Source organism: Pan troglodytes, chromosome 13, assembly GCF_028858775.2.
Source record: "Pan troglodytes isolate AG18354 chromosome 13, NHGRI_mPanTro3-v2.0_pri, whole genome shotgun sequence".
Taxonomy (NCBI): domain Eukaryota; kingdom Metazoa; phylum Chordata; class Mammalia; order Primates; family Hominidae; genus Pan; species Pan troglodytes.
This window is the reverse complement of record NC_072411.2, coordinates 50,961,131-50,975,039: the sequence shown is the minus strand read 5'-3', so window position 1 is coordinate 50,975,039 and position 13,909 is coordinate 50,961,131. Positions and strand designations below refer to the sequence as shown.

The 13,909-nt window shown below is 43.6% G+C and overlaps 1 protein-coding gene and 1 long non-coding RNA gene across 2 annotated transcripts in view; one reads left to right on the top strand and one right to left on the bottom strand.

The window, feature by feature from the left end:
* The window catches only part of KIF5C (kinesin family member 5C), a 151,360-nt gene that overhangs the window by 90,515 nt on the left and 46,936 nt on the right, over window positions 1-13,909 (bottom strand). The window contains exon 3 of the mRNA XM_009443445.4: window positions 6,866-6,939. Within this exon, the coding sequence (XP_009441720.2) occupies window positions 6,866-6,939 (74 nt within the window). The remainder of the gene's footprint in view (window positions 1-6,865; window positions 6,940-13,909) is intronic.
* Window positions 8,793-13,909, top strand: part of LOC107973790 (uncharacterized) — a 28,830-nt gene continuing 23,713 nt past the window's right edge. Inside the window, exon 1 of the long non-coding RNA XR_010149751.1 lies at window positions 8,793-9,433. This is a non-coding gene — a long non-coding RNA (uncharacterized LOC107973790). The remainder of the gene's footprint in view (window positions 9,434-13,909) is intronic.

Genomic DNA, 13,909 nt, shown 5'->3' with positions numbered 1-13,909 from the left:
ACTCTGTTGCCCAGGCTGCAGTTCAGTGGTGCAGTCTTAGCTGACTGCAACCTCCACTTCCCAGGCTCAAGTGATCCTCAGCTTCCCTAGTAGCTGGAACTACAGGTGTGCACCACCGCAGCTGGCTAATTTTTTGTATTTTTTGTAGAGATGAGGTTTCGCAGTGTTGCCAAGGCTGGTCTCCAACTCCTGAGCTCAAAGTGATCCACCCACCTTGGCTTCCCAGAGTGCTGGGATTAGAGGCATGAGCCACCACGTCCGGCAGTCTGGCTTCCAGCAAAGCTCTCTCATCCGGAAAAATGGATACTCCTCTGGAATGCCCTTATCTATTAAGAATCTAAATAGTTTGATGTATTGCTATTGTTTTTTAGTTTGACTGCATACTTCCTAAAGATAGGGATGGCCAGTGCATGTATATTTCTCTCCATTGCTTACAAGATTTAGTATTTATTACATAGAATTATTGTAGAATTCAAGTTAAATAGGATATATAAAGTGCTTAGTGACATGAGAAGGGCTAAAATAAATGTTAGTATTATATCACTCAGCTCATAGCAGGTTTTCACGAAGAAGTTGTTGCAGTTTATTTCACCTGAAGAGACTGAAACCCATTTCTATCCCTGACAATTAATATATATCTTAGGAAAGAAAACAGTGCCAAATGACAGACTGACAATCTCAAATCTTGATAACTTTTAAACTGTACATTCCATCATAAATGTGTAACAAATTAGACAATGGACCTCCACATGCTCTGAACCATGGAGATCATTGGCAGAAACAATACCTATGGTGAGAACATCATTTCCATCTGGCCAAATGTCATGACTCCACTCAGCCAATCAAAAGACCTCCCCTACCAAAGCCCTCCAGAGCTTTTTAATAATTCATGATAATCCTTTAGCTTCTCCTCAGTAGCCCACAGCCAGAGAAGAACGATTGATAATCCAAAAATCATTTATAATTGACTCAAATCTATTTTCCTAGATGCTTTCCCTTTCAATGGATTTATCTCCCCATTGATTCCTGGCTTATACAAGTGCTGACATCTCTTTGTTTGCCTTTGTCAGGGCAAGAACCAAGGCAGAACGAGAGATGAATCTAGGACACTCTCTACTTTGTGTCTCTCTGAAGTCCTCACCCTAAAATCAATGTGAGAAAAGTGAGTGTTCTCATAATAATGCCTCCCATCCCCACAGGAACAGAAGCATACCCACATCTACCACAGGCCTAGGAGCTGGGCTGCTTGATCCAGCTCAGATGCCCAAGAGTGGTAAGGGCTTTATGTGCAGCAAACTGGGCCTGCCGAAACAATCTGCAGGTGTGTGTACGCAGGGGAGGATGTAGGGGCATGTGGAGTGTGCACGTGTGTGTGTGTGTGTAGTGTTAGGGGAGCATATGGATGTGTGATGTGTGTAGTATATGTCTGTGTGTGATATACGTGTGGGGTGTGAGGGTTATGTCTGCGTGTGTGGGGGCGTGTGATGTATGTGGAGTATTACATGTATGTGTGATGTGGGGGTTATATGTGTGTGAGATGGACGTAGCGAATGTGTGCAGGTATGTGCTATAGCGTGAATGTAGGAAGTGTGGCGAGTGTGGGGGTGCTTGTGATGTGTGCGGCCGTGTGGCATTCTGTGGCGTGTGTGTATTGTATATGTGTGATATGTGGTGTCTGTGCCTGTATGATGTATGCAGTGTGTGTGTATGTGTGTGTGTTGTATGTGTGATATACGTGGGCTCTGCCTGTATGTGTGCATGTATATGTGGGGGGTGTCTCTGTGTGTGTGGTGTGTCTGTGTGTGTGTATGTAGGGGGTATGCTATACAATGTGTGGTATCTGGTATATGGTATGTCTGTGTGTGTATGATGTATGTGGGGGTGTGGTATATAGTGTGTGGTATGCGTGTCTATATGGATGTGTGTGATGTGTACATCTCTGTATGTTTATGATGTTATGTAGGGGTCATGTGTGGTATATAGTGTGTGGTGTGTGGTGTGTTTGTATGTGGTGTGCATATATCTGTGTGTATATATATGATGTATGTGGAGGGGTGGTATGTGATGTGTGGTGTGTCTGTGTGTGCATATGTGTGTGATGTGTATATGTCTGTGTGTGTATGATGTATGCGTGTGCAGTATGTTATGTGGTGTGTCTGTGTGTGTGATATATATGTCTGTGTGTGTTTATGATGTATGTGAGGGCCATGTGTGGTGTGAGGTATGTCTGTGGTATGTATATGTCTGTATGTGTCTGATGTATGTGGAAGGGTGTGTGGTATGTGGTGTGTAGTGTGTCTGTGTGGGTATATGTGTGGTGTGTACATGTTTGTGTGTGTGTATGATGTATTTAAGGAGTGTGATATATTGTGTGTGGTGTGTCTGTGTGTGTACATGTGTTTGGTGTGCATATGTCTGTGTGTGTATCATGTATGTGGGGGGTATGTGGTATATGGTGTGTCTGTGAATGTATGTGTGTGCGTGTGTATGATGTATGTGGGAGGCGTGGTGTGTGGTGCATCTGTGTGTGATGTGTCTGTGTGTATATATATGTGGTGTGCATATGTCTGCGTGTGTGTACAATGTATGTGGGGTGTGGTAGTGGTGTATGGTATGTCTCTATGTGACGTGTCTGTGTGTGTATATGTGTGTGGTGTGCATATGTCTGTGTGCATGTACAATGTATGTGGGGGTGTATGGTATGTGGTGTGTGGTGTGTCTGTGTGTATATGTGTGTGGTGTGCAAATGTCTGTGTGTGTGTTTACGATGTATGTGGGGGGGTGGAATGTGGTGTGTGGTGTGTCTGTGTGTGTATGAGAGAGAGGTGCTCCTTAGAGGTCTTCACTGCTTCTACACTGACCCTTGCAGATGAGATGCGCAGCCCAGACACACAATGCACAGTTGCCTCGGGCAGTAAGAAGTGGGATAACAGCCGAGAGCTATAGAAATTCAGAGACTAGAAATGTCCCAGATTTCCAGTAATAAAATGGGTAATATGGGATGGCTTGCTTGAGGGACACCAACTCTTGAAGAATGGGTAAGTTTAGGGATGGGCAGAGAGGATGTGGGCAGAGAAGGCGAGTGGGAGAACAAAGTACAGGAACTGAGAAAGAACAGTGAGAGTGTATTTTAGCCAAAGGATCAAAGATGAACTTGGGGAGCAAAGAAATCCACTGCCTCATCACCTTGTTTCTCCCGGAAAGCAAATAGGAGAAAGATCTTTATAACTGCATCCTGTATAATTCTATCCGCAAACTTTTCCCACGGAATGTGATCTTTTAGGAGCACATATGAAAGAAGAAACAAGACCCAGGCCACCAGCCACCAAACAAGACTCTCTTTGTTCCAGCCCCAGTTGCCTCCTTGACCTCCCAAGCAGGGCAGAGTTTCCTGAAACACTTAAGACATCAGCCCGTCAGCACATGAGCACCGTGCGTTCAGACAGATTAGTTCAAAATCACTTGGCAGGCTTGGCGGGACGGCTGGGAAGCCTGTACCATTCAGATGACCTCCAAGCGTCTCTTGGGGCAGAAAGAAAAAACACAAGGTGTCTCCATCCATCTATATCAGTGTGCAGAAGAGGATCACAAAGTAGGGCACGGGGCCAGGAGAGGCCCTTCCCAGCATCACACACGGAACAAAAGAACAGTCTCTTTTTCCTCAGCTGGAGCTGGAACCCCCTGTGTCCTCCCCAGCGCCAACCCTGGGTATGGGCTGCACAAGCCCAGGACCTTCTGTGTGTTGGTGTCCACCAAGCTTAGCATTAACACTGTCCAGTGAGTCATATATTTACTAAAAACCTACCTTAAATGCTCCATCTTGAGAAGCCAATATTTCCAATGTTATGTAGGCTTATCTGTTTGTTCCCCTCAATACAAGGTAATGGAATCACCACTGGATGTCAGACCAAAAATAGGGGGATTAAAGTGAAAAACAGCTTTAAAATGTGACTGCTCTTTCCACTCAGGGACACTCAGGGAGTTAACATCCCCTTCCGAAAGCCTTTGGAAGATCACAATGTGTAATTTGAATACACAAAATCCTCCTTTCAGAGAATGCAGACCCTGTAGGGCTTTTTTGACTTAATTGCATTCCAGGATCCTGGATTTCTTGGTCTCTCGCAGTATCTATGACTTCAGCTTAGGGCTCCTCCTTCCCTCTGTCTTCCTCTGAAAATATCCCCTACCTTTTCTCCAATCTATAATTACCCTACAGAAAGAACTCGATTAAGTGAGGGGGTGGGTGGCACTAGGAAAAAACTCCCATCCACATCAACTATTTCTAACTGTAGGCACAAGTATGTGATCTGCAAAAGTCACAATAAAGGAAAGCAACTCATTACAACTGACCTTTTAAAACTGACAAAGATGAAGAGGCAACCGGAGGTGAAACCTGTCCAGAACCCAGTTCCTTTCAGGTCCCCCATGAGTCCTCACTGGTCAGGCATTGTGAAGTTTACACTGTAAGACACAGAGGGCTTGAGAGCCTCTAGCAAAATATCTCTTCTATTAGTTTTTGTTTTTGTTTTTTGGTTTTTAATTTTATTATTTATTATTACTATTTTTTTGAGACGGAGTCTTGTTCTGTCACCCAGGCTGGAGTGCAGTGGTGTAATCTTGGCTCACTGCAACCTTCGCCTCCACAGTTCAAACAATTCTCCTGCATCAGCCTCCTGGGTAGCTGGGACTACAAACGTGCGCCACCACGCCTGGCTAATTTTTTTGTATTTTTAGTAGAGATGGGGTTTCGCCATGTTAGCCAGGCTGGTCTCAAACTCCTGACCTATGTGCTGGGATTACAGGTGTAAGCCACCACGCCTGGCCTCCCATATTAGTTTTAAAGGGCGGGCATAGCTCTTTGCCATCACCCTACATCCATCTCTTCTCCGGAAATAAGATTTTACACTGGGGAGCATTCTCTCTCTTGATGTCTTACAGCTTAAATTTCTGGCATTTAGCAAGTACCTTATATTTTCTAATCCCAAAGCTTAAAAGGTCACTATTGTAAGCATTCCAAGAGATTTTGGGGGATTTTAAATAATGCAGGTTGCTTTTGTTTGTTTGTTTTGTTTGGCATTATATATAGTTTGGTAATAAAACAAAACAAACAAACAAACAAAAAAACCTCTAGACTGAATTCCTCACTAGACACCGTATCTCTCTTTCAAGTGTCATCTGACCTACGAGGGAGTTTTTGTCTACAGGTACTGGACTAGGTGGGACACAGGAAATGTAGAACTGCAACTTTTCTATAGTCTCAAGGTCAAGAGTCGGGGGCCTAGTAAGAGAGGGAAAGGCGAGGGGCCGGGACAGGAGCGTGAGGATAGCAGGGTGGCGTTTCCAAGACGTTCTGCAGTAGAGTGTGAGAGGAGGAGAAGATGGGCTGATGCCACTCAGGTGTCAGGGGTAAGACCTGCTTAGTCAGAAAGAAGTGATAAATAAACCTCATGCTTCCTTTAATCTGTGCAGTCTCTGAACCACTTTGTCTTCAGCAAAACAGGTGAAAGAGAGTCAACACCGCAGAAATGAGATCCCCGGCACTGTACCCCACACTTGAAATCAGTATGAGCAGAACATCAGAGCCCTGAGGATTTTAGCCTCGTGCCTTTGAAATCTCCTCTTCAATAGGAATGATTCATAAGCTAAACCGATTCTGCAGCAGCCGTCTCAGTGCTATTCCCAGGAGGGCATCGTAAATGAAAAACACTAAGCTGGAAGGATTAAGGATTCATCTTACCCTGCTGCTGAATTCCCCAAACTTCCTCTGTGCAGTTTCTTATAATAACCACGCTTACCACCTCTCCTTACCTATCAAGTGGGCCTCACCTTTAGAAGAATTATCAGGCTCTGAAGGCCCTATAGGATTTGGTGATTTAAAGAAAAAAAAAAAAAGGAAAAGAGGAGGCAAAGAGGTTCAATTTTGTCTGCAGACCTGCCTTGTTTGGAAAACAGACTGAAGCCACAAAATTCCACAGCCAACAACTGGAGCTGGGGTCATACCCTGAAGTGCCTTCAGGGAGCAGGTATGTAAGTCAATAAGGAAGGATGCCAAATATAAGTTCGTCTTCACCCCAGTGTGCATGAAGTGGGCTGGGTGTGAGTACAATGGAGAGTTCAGCCCCATGTACGTGGGGTGGCCAGAGCCAGTACCACAGGTACCATTTTCACAAATACTAACAAATATTTTACCAAACTTCTCCTAGGTGACAGCAGCTGTTCCCTGCACTAGAAATGTTAACAAAAAGGTGAACAGGACAATGAAGTGAACAGTGAAGCTTGAATTTTATATTATGGTGAAATTCACCCAGTGCTACCAGATCTTCAGAATATTCAACCTAAGATGGAAAATTTGAATTGTGTGAAATCATCCAATTTTTAACATTGCTTACTATTAAAAAAAAAATATCGTGCAGTCCAAACAAAAATATGTCTGTGGGCTGAACGTGGCCCACAAGCCAACTTTTAAAAATCTCTGACCTACAGTTTTTTATTTATTCTAAGAGACGAACCTCCCCGGGGGCCTTCATCAGGGTAAATGATTTTCCCAACAGGCTTTCCCAGTTAGAATGAGGCTGAAGTCCAGAATGATGTTCACACTACTGCTTAGCTAATCAATGATTGTTTCTGAATAGAATGTATTGTTACTGTCACAAAGTTATCAATAAAGTACTTTTTAAAATACTGAATTCCTGAGACTTTATTTTTTGCTGCTATTTTAAAACTTCTCAAAGACATAATTAATTGGCCAAACACAACCGTCTCTATTTCCCAGTAAAGAAAGCCACATGCACCTCAAGTTTTGCTGGAAACGTCAGTTCCATTCAGTCATCTCAGAGATTCGCATTAGAGCACATTGTAATCTTACCTCCATGGTGTGGGTTTTTCCTGATGAAGTCTGCCCATACGCAAAAATCGTCCCGTTATAACCTTCAAGGACATCTGTGAACAAGAAAAAGAAATTAAAATTAACTCATTACTTTGATCATATGCTGGTGTAGGTTGCATATTTTAAAATTACATTTTCCAAATGGCCCATCTCATTTTTCATACAAATGATATATTTCAACTCCATGTGAATTTTAAGTAGAAAATTCTGTTGTTCTACAAATAGAAAGAAATGGACTCACATTTCACAGAATATATTAATGAAGAAGGAGGCAGACACACTTTCTCCCAATGACATCAAAAGGAAGATAGAGACATCGAGCAGAAAACTTTTTTTTAGTAGAAGGATATTTGAGTTTTCTTCTATAAGTTGATCTCTTGAGATCAGTTGGGGGAAAAAGAAAACATTATTCTTATGCCCTGTTTCTGGAGTGAGATGAAGAACAGAATTTCTTTCCTGAAGATTTAATTTGGGTCAGTTTAAACGCTGGCCCAGGCTAGCTCCTTGGGGAGGTTTCTCCTGAAAGCCCCACAAGAGCTCCTTGAGTCCAGAGGTGGGGGAGGAAAAGGGCCCCACTCTATAAACAGAGCCTCAGGATGACAATCCAATCAGCCCAGAAACTAGCCGGGCCCTCACTTAAATTTAATGTCTCTGTGTTTGCACTGATAGTGCTAACAAGCCAGCCCAGGCCCATCAGCATCAGGAAATTTCTTTTAATTACACAATGAGAGCACTGTGCAAACCCCTCCACACTGCAGGTCGGTGCCACATCACACAGGGACAAGGGGAGGCTCGAGGGTGGAAGCTGCTTTTTGCTGAAGAGCTGAAGATTATCTGTGGGAATTCTTTCAAAGCAGCAGAGGTGATTAAAATATATTTAGCACTCATTTCTCTCCTGCTTTCCTCCTTCATCCTCACAAATATCACTGGAAGAGGAACAATGCATCATTAATACCCTTGATCCTCCATTCCGAATAAGGGGAGGAAGTCTTCATTTGCACAAGCTGTAGAGGCAGGGAGAAGGACCCCACACTGAGGTGTCCTATTCAGAGTCATGTAAAAAACCAAGCCAGGCAATCAGCTCCATCTACTTCAGGCTCTAAATAGAGTTTTTCTTTTGGGAGCATGGTAGAGGGGGTTCTCTGAATTTTATGATGCTGGTTTGTTTTTGTTTTGCTTTGATAGGTTTGCTTTTTTGAATTTTTTTCTATATCAATTCTGATTTGTTATGTTTTTTAAAAAAATTTTAATAAACATTTGACTGATCTGAGGTTGTTGAAGTGTGAACTGGGATAAGAACAAAAAAGCAATATGTTATTTTAGGAAGCTAAGAAAAGAAAAATTAAGTGGCAGGATTTTTTTTTAATTCTAACAGCCCTCAAGAGTTTGTATCAAGCTATATTAGGGGTTGGTGGGAGAGGAGGGACAGGGAGAGAGAGGAGGGGGAGCAAGAGGAGGGAGAGAGAATGTTCATACATATCAGATTTCGGCTAATGGCTCCCCTGGTAACAGTGGGAAGCAAAAACTTGAAGTAGTCAGTGTAAGGTTTGGAGGTTCAAGCTTCAGTTTTCACAAAAATGCCAACTCACTCAAAGAAAAGATTCCTCAGGCCAGAGCAGACAGAGCACCTCTACACTAACATGAATATGATACGCTTTGAGGGACCCAAAGGAAAAAGGTCCCACCCTTAGGTCAAACTTTAAAAATGCCATATTCATAACACAAAAAACTCCAGCCTATTGGAATGCTGGCTACATCACAATATCACAGTTTCCATTTATTCGAAATTACCATTTATTAGAAATTAACCATCCCCCCTATACACACACACACACACACACACACACACACACACACACCCTGAAAGGGCTTTCCTTGTCTTAAGCCTCTGTGTATGAAACACTCTGGAACCCACCGGCCTAGGTGTTAGAACAGCACCGAAGTTGCCAGGGCCAGGGGTCCAGCCATCCTGACCCCTGCTAGCCACCCTGCAAGGGCCGATGTTCCCACGCAGGAGGCCCCAGGGAGGTGGTACTGAGCAACCGGCCACACCCAAGGAAACAGCTCAGAGCTCAACTTCCTCCTGAATTAGGCCACACCCGAGGCCTCCCGGGTCTCACCCACGCCTCTGGGTCCATCACTAAACAGAAGGCACAATCCCACTAACTCTTACTCCATCGCTGCTCATGAAACTCCTGCCAGTAAGGACTGGGTCAAGCACCTGAAAACCAGAGCTCGTCCGTGGCTTCACTTGTTTTGGACTAAGGAGCTGAGGAGCGTGCGAGACTGTACTTGGAGAATCTGTTTCTTGCTGCCATTTCGTCACTGAGCACTATTTTTTTTCTCCTTCTTTTTTTGTAAGAAAAGGAGAACACATAAAACCCCACCAGAACAAACTCCACTCGGCCCTGAAAGTATTTACAATCACGGCCCTGAAAGTATTTACAATCACGTTACAGTTCATTCACTGCTGCAGAACCTCTCTCCAGCGATCAAGGTCGAAGGGAGCCGACGTCGCCCTCTATCGGCTCCCTGCTGCACTAGAAGGTAATTTAAACGAAAAGGCCCTTTGAAGCCAGTGTTCTCTATTTTCTTCGAAACTCCAGGTTTTGGGGGCTTCTTTTCTGTTTGTTGTTTGTTTGCTCAGTCTATGTTTTGATTTGCTGGTGAGGGAAGGCAGAGAGAGGAAGTGGAGCAGGAGCCCAGCGCGTTTCTATGGCCACCGCGACCACAGGCAGAGGGGGAGCAGTAGCGGGAAAGGCCAGGCCGCGCTCCGCACTGCGGGGGCCACGCCAACCTCCATCCGATTCCCACAGAAGCGCCCACAAAAGGCACTTTCATCACGTCCAGTGCCCGCTCCTGGGCCCACGGAATGCATTTGTTTTAGAGTCTCTGCAGAAACAATGTTTCCACATGCCAGCCACGCTCCGCAGACAGAAAGTTTCTTTGTGTTAGTGCCTGGTGTGATGTGACCTCCACTGGTACAGCATAGCCCGCCGCACCCCGGGGCCACAGCACTCTTCCATCCCGCAGCTGCATGAACCCCAGAAGGAGCTTCCACTGCAGGTGCCCAGAGCCTTCTCATCTCCCAGGGGAGGAGGAAGGATAGCAGTAGATACTTAAAATGCTCCTTGCCTCCCATTTGCTCAGTTCTGAATCCAGGTCTTGCTAAAGCAAAAGAGTTAGTGCCATCTTCAGATTAGAATTGGGGGAGGATGTGATCATACCTACCCATCAGTAGTCCTAAGGAGGCATGGGGCTTCCTACCGACTCTCCAGGGGAAATGGGGGCCTGTAGGGTTTCTGGTGATGGTGGCTGACAGGCCATCCTCACCAGTCACCAAACCACTCAGGTAGGCCATAATCAGAGGATGATGAGGCGGTCCTGCTGACTACCTGAGGCCAGCCCGCATGCCGGCTGGCCAGCCTAAAGGGCAGTCCCTGTGCCCAGGCAAGGGCATGCTGCGTCTTCAGAATGGAAATGCACCTCATCACTGGCAGGCCACCAGGGCCATCACAAGGTGTAGGAGCCACCATCCCTGTCCCCTCTTCTCTACCCTCCTCCCACACCATTCCTAGCCCTGTCTTTTGCAATGCTTAGATAATAGTCCATATGGCCTGACAGAACAGGGACCACTCATAAAATAATTGTCATCAAATGCTAGCTGTGTGCCCACCAGGAAAGGGGGGCAGGGGAGTACAGAAGAATATCAGTCAGTCAGTCTGACAAGCCCAGGCTTGAGTCCCAGTCCATGGCCCCCGAACCAACCTGGCCAAGTTACTTCACTTCTCTGAGCCTCAAATTCCTCTTCTGTACAATGAGGAAAATAATGCTCACCCTTCAGAAAGTTGTTATGATTTAAAATGCAACAACATATGTCAAGTATATAGACAGTGCCTGATAAGTCACAGCTAAAAATATTTTTCTTCTTCAGAGTCATATAAAAGATAATAACAAAACAGATCTGATAATGTCATCCTAAGCTTAACACTCTTCATTGGGTCCACATTGTCTGCAGGATAAAGTCCATCCATTGCCATCAAATTGCTCCAGCCTAAATGTCCCAGCCTCATCTCCCATAATGCCACTCTGCACCCTGTGCCGCTCCAAGTTGCCCAAGCAGAATTTGTGTGTTTATGCTTTTACTTTTGAAATCCCCTCTGCTTGTACAACCCTCCTATATTCTATAGTCCTCAGGACCCAACCTTTCAGAGAAACCTTCTTTAATTCTCCACTCCCTCTCCCAATCAAAATCAATACAAGTGACATTCTTCTGTGTTCCCGTGGCATTTTGCATACACCCTTTCTAAAGTACATAATGCCTATGTGTGTGATGATTATGTACACATCTGTCTCTTTCCCTGTACTCAAAGCTCCTTGCAGACAGTCTTACATAGCATGGCGACTCCAGTCCCAGCACTGCTTACCCCACGGTAAGTACTTAATACTACTTACAGAAATGAATGATTAAAAGAAACAACTGAATGAATGAATTTTAAAGGAATCAGAACTGGAAAACAAGAAATCCCCTTCTCTAGCATCTGGATCATCTGTATCTAGTTAATTTGGAAGGCAAATGATTGGTGTGGCTTCTGTAGGCTGGGACATAGTTACAGTACTTCGATAATAGCATCCAGTTACCATGGTGTTTAATTCCTAGGCGTCCAAAGGAGCCTTCCCATTTACTGTGCTGGTAGTCACAAACCCTACAACCTCTTTGAGAAGAAATGGAGGAGAATTCTACATGCTTTTTCAAGCAAAATTTTGAAAAACAAACACCAGACAAAGATGGGAGCATGAGAGATGCCAGGACTCCACAAACAAACATTTAAAATATTTTTTTTTTAACCCAGTGAAGTGGTAGGGAATGAAAAACCAGAGAGAGAATAAAGCCATCGAGTTAAATGGAGCCTCCCAGATGCTCCAAATCATTAAGAGTTTAGATGGACTTGAAAGGAATGCTCCTTGGTCCACCCATTATCAGGAATCATGGGGACTATGGTGCTCTTCGGAAGTCATCTGATTTAATTATTAGCCTCTAGAAAAAAAGGGCTCCACAGCACCGCCTCCCAATCTTGATTTAAATAGGGTTACTCGTGGCAAGAGATACCTCAGCTATACTTGATCATCTGTTCCAAGGAGTTCTTTCTTGTACCTCTATGTTTTAGCTTACTGATTCTGAAATACATGGCCACTTCTCACACTAGCCTCAGTGGATATTTGTGAAATCCAATCAGACCTTCATCAATTCCTTTTTAAGGGAGAATAAGGCATGTATGTATGATCATACATATTTATGGTACCCTAGAAATGTCTGTTAGTCATATCATGTCAGGGCCTGATTTTATTCTGCTAGATGGTTTTCTTTATAGCTCACTACATATTGGGTCTCAAGTTATCCAGAGTTAGGCCATATCTTCACAAGACCTGCCCATTTCTGACATTTCATACTGTAGAGAAATCCGAACATTGAAAGAGGCCCAAACTTCTTTAGTGAATAAAGACTCAAAGAGTATTACTACAGGTTGTTAATCACAGGATTTTTTTTTAACAGAGTGCATCCATTTCTAATTATGTCAGCTTAGAGAGGACAGGATGTATTTAAATGGCCCTCATGTTTAGCACAGCATGTGGTAAATACTATTTGTTTGTGATAATGAAGGGGGAGAGAAAAAGAAATTTTGCCACATATGTGATTAATCTTACTTTAATAAAAAATATATGAATGAGTCCAATAATAGGGAGCAGGGCTGAGTAGGAGCAAACCAAGAAAGATATACTGCAAAAACAGAGAAAACATGTTTAGATAGAAAGAGAAGCAGAAGAGTAAAAGCAGAGAGAAGATAAAAATTACCACCCGATATAGGTCCATACTATTAATTCAGAAAGAGTTCGAATTCAGTCATATTTTTTTTCTCATTGGGTTTCTATAAAAATCTCACTGTGAAGACCTTCAAAATTAATTGATGTCTGCAGCAAGAATGTGAATAACCATCCACCTCAGCAAGGAACATTACATGCTGACATGCATCTCCCACACAGGTGTCCAGGGTCAGAATTAAACGAACAGATGTACCCAGAGCTGATTTTCATGAATTTCAAATACTTAGGTTAGTCAGCTTCTAAAAACAAGCAGATCCAAAGTGACATGGTAGGTTTTTTTAGTTTTGTTTTTACTTCTTGCTTATTAAATCCAGAGCTGCCTATACAGGGGGCAGCATCAAGACATTTGAAAGCACAATTGCCACAGCATTCACATTTGAAGGAAATGATTTGATGATGAAAAACAAAGTAGCAGGAGATGCCCCCCAGCTCTGTCCAGATGGCAAGCCTGCCAATGCAAGCTTCAACCTGCCCCTGATTTGAAAGGACAAGGTAGAGCAATGTGCAAATTGCTTCATCTCCCTGCTGCTATTTTGACATGAATCCTCCAGGGCCAACGCCAGTCCTAGAGAAAAGGACTGATCTCTAAGATGTAAATGTAGGCTTGAGGCTACCTGTTTGGAGGAACAAATGTCAGGATCTGGGTGGGATGGTTGAAAATGGGTTAGGAGAAAGCATAATTAAGGAATGCTGAATGGCAAGACCAGCTCAATAACCAACACGGTAATGTGATTTTATGACACTGTAGAAAATTTCTAAATGGCAAAAATTTTCCATATTTAAGGCTTCTTGCTGAGAGATATTAGTAAAAGGGAGACAGACACACAGAATAAATCAACCAAAGATGTACAACTGGAGCATCAGGAATATATATTTTCTCCTTCAAAGGAAAAAGGAGGTTCCATACCTGCAGCCAGTGTTTTAAAATTATTACAGAAATAGTGTGAACATAGCTTACCTTGCTTTTAAGCTTTTGGGTGACAAAATAAAAAAGGTGGCAAAAGAAATAAAGACATGTCCTTGAAAAGGGAGAATAGAGAGATTAAATAATTTGCCTGACATCATAGCAAATCAGGGCTAGAACCGAGGCTATAGAATTCAGTGTTTCCAATTAGCAGGCCTCTGCTTACAGTCAAGGCA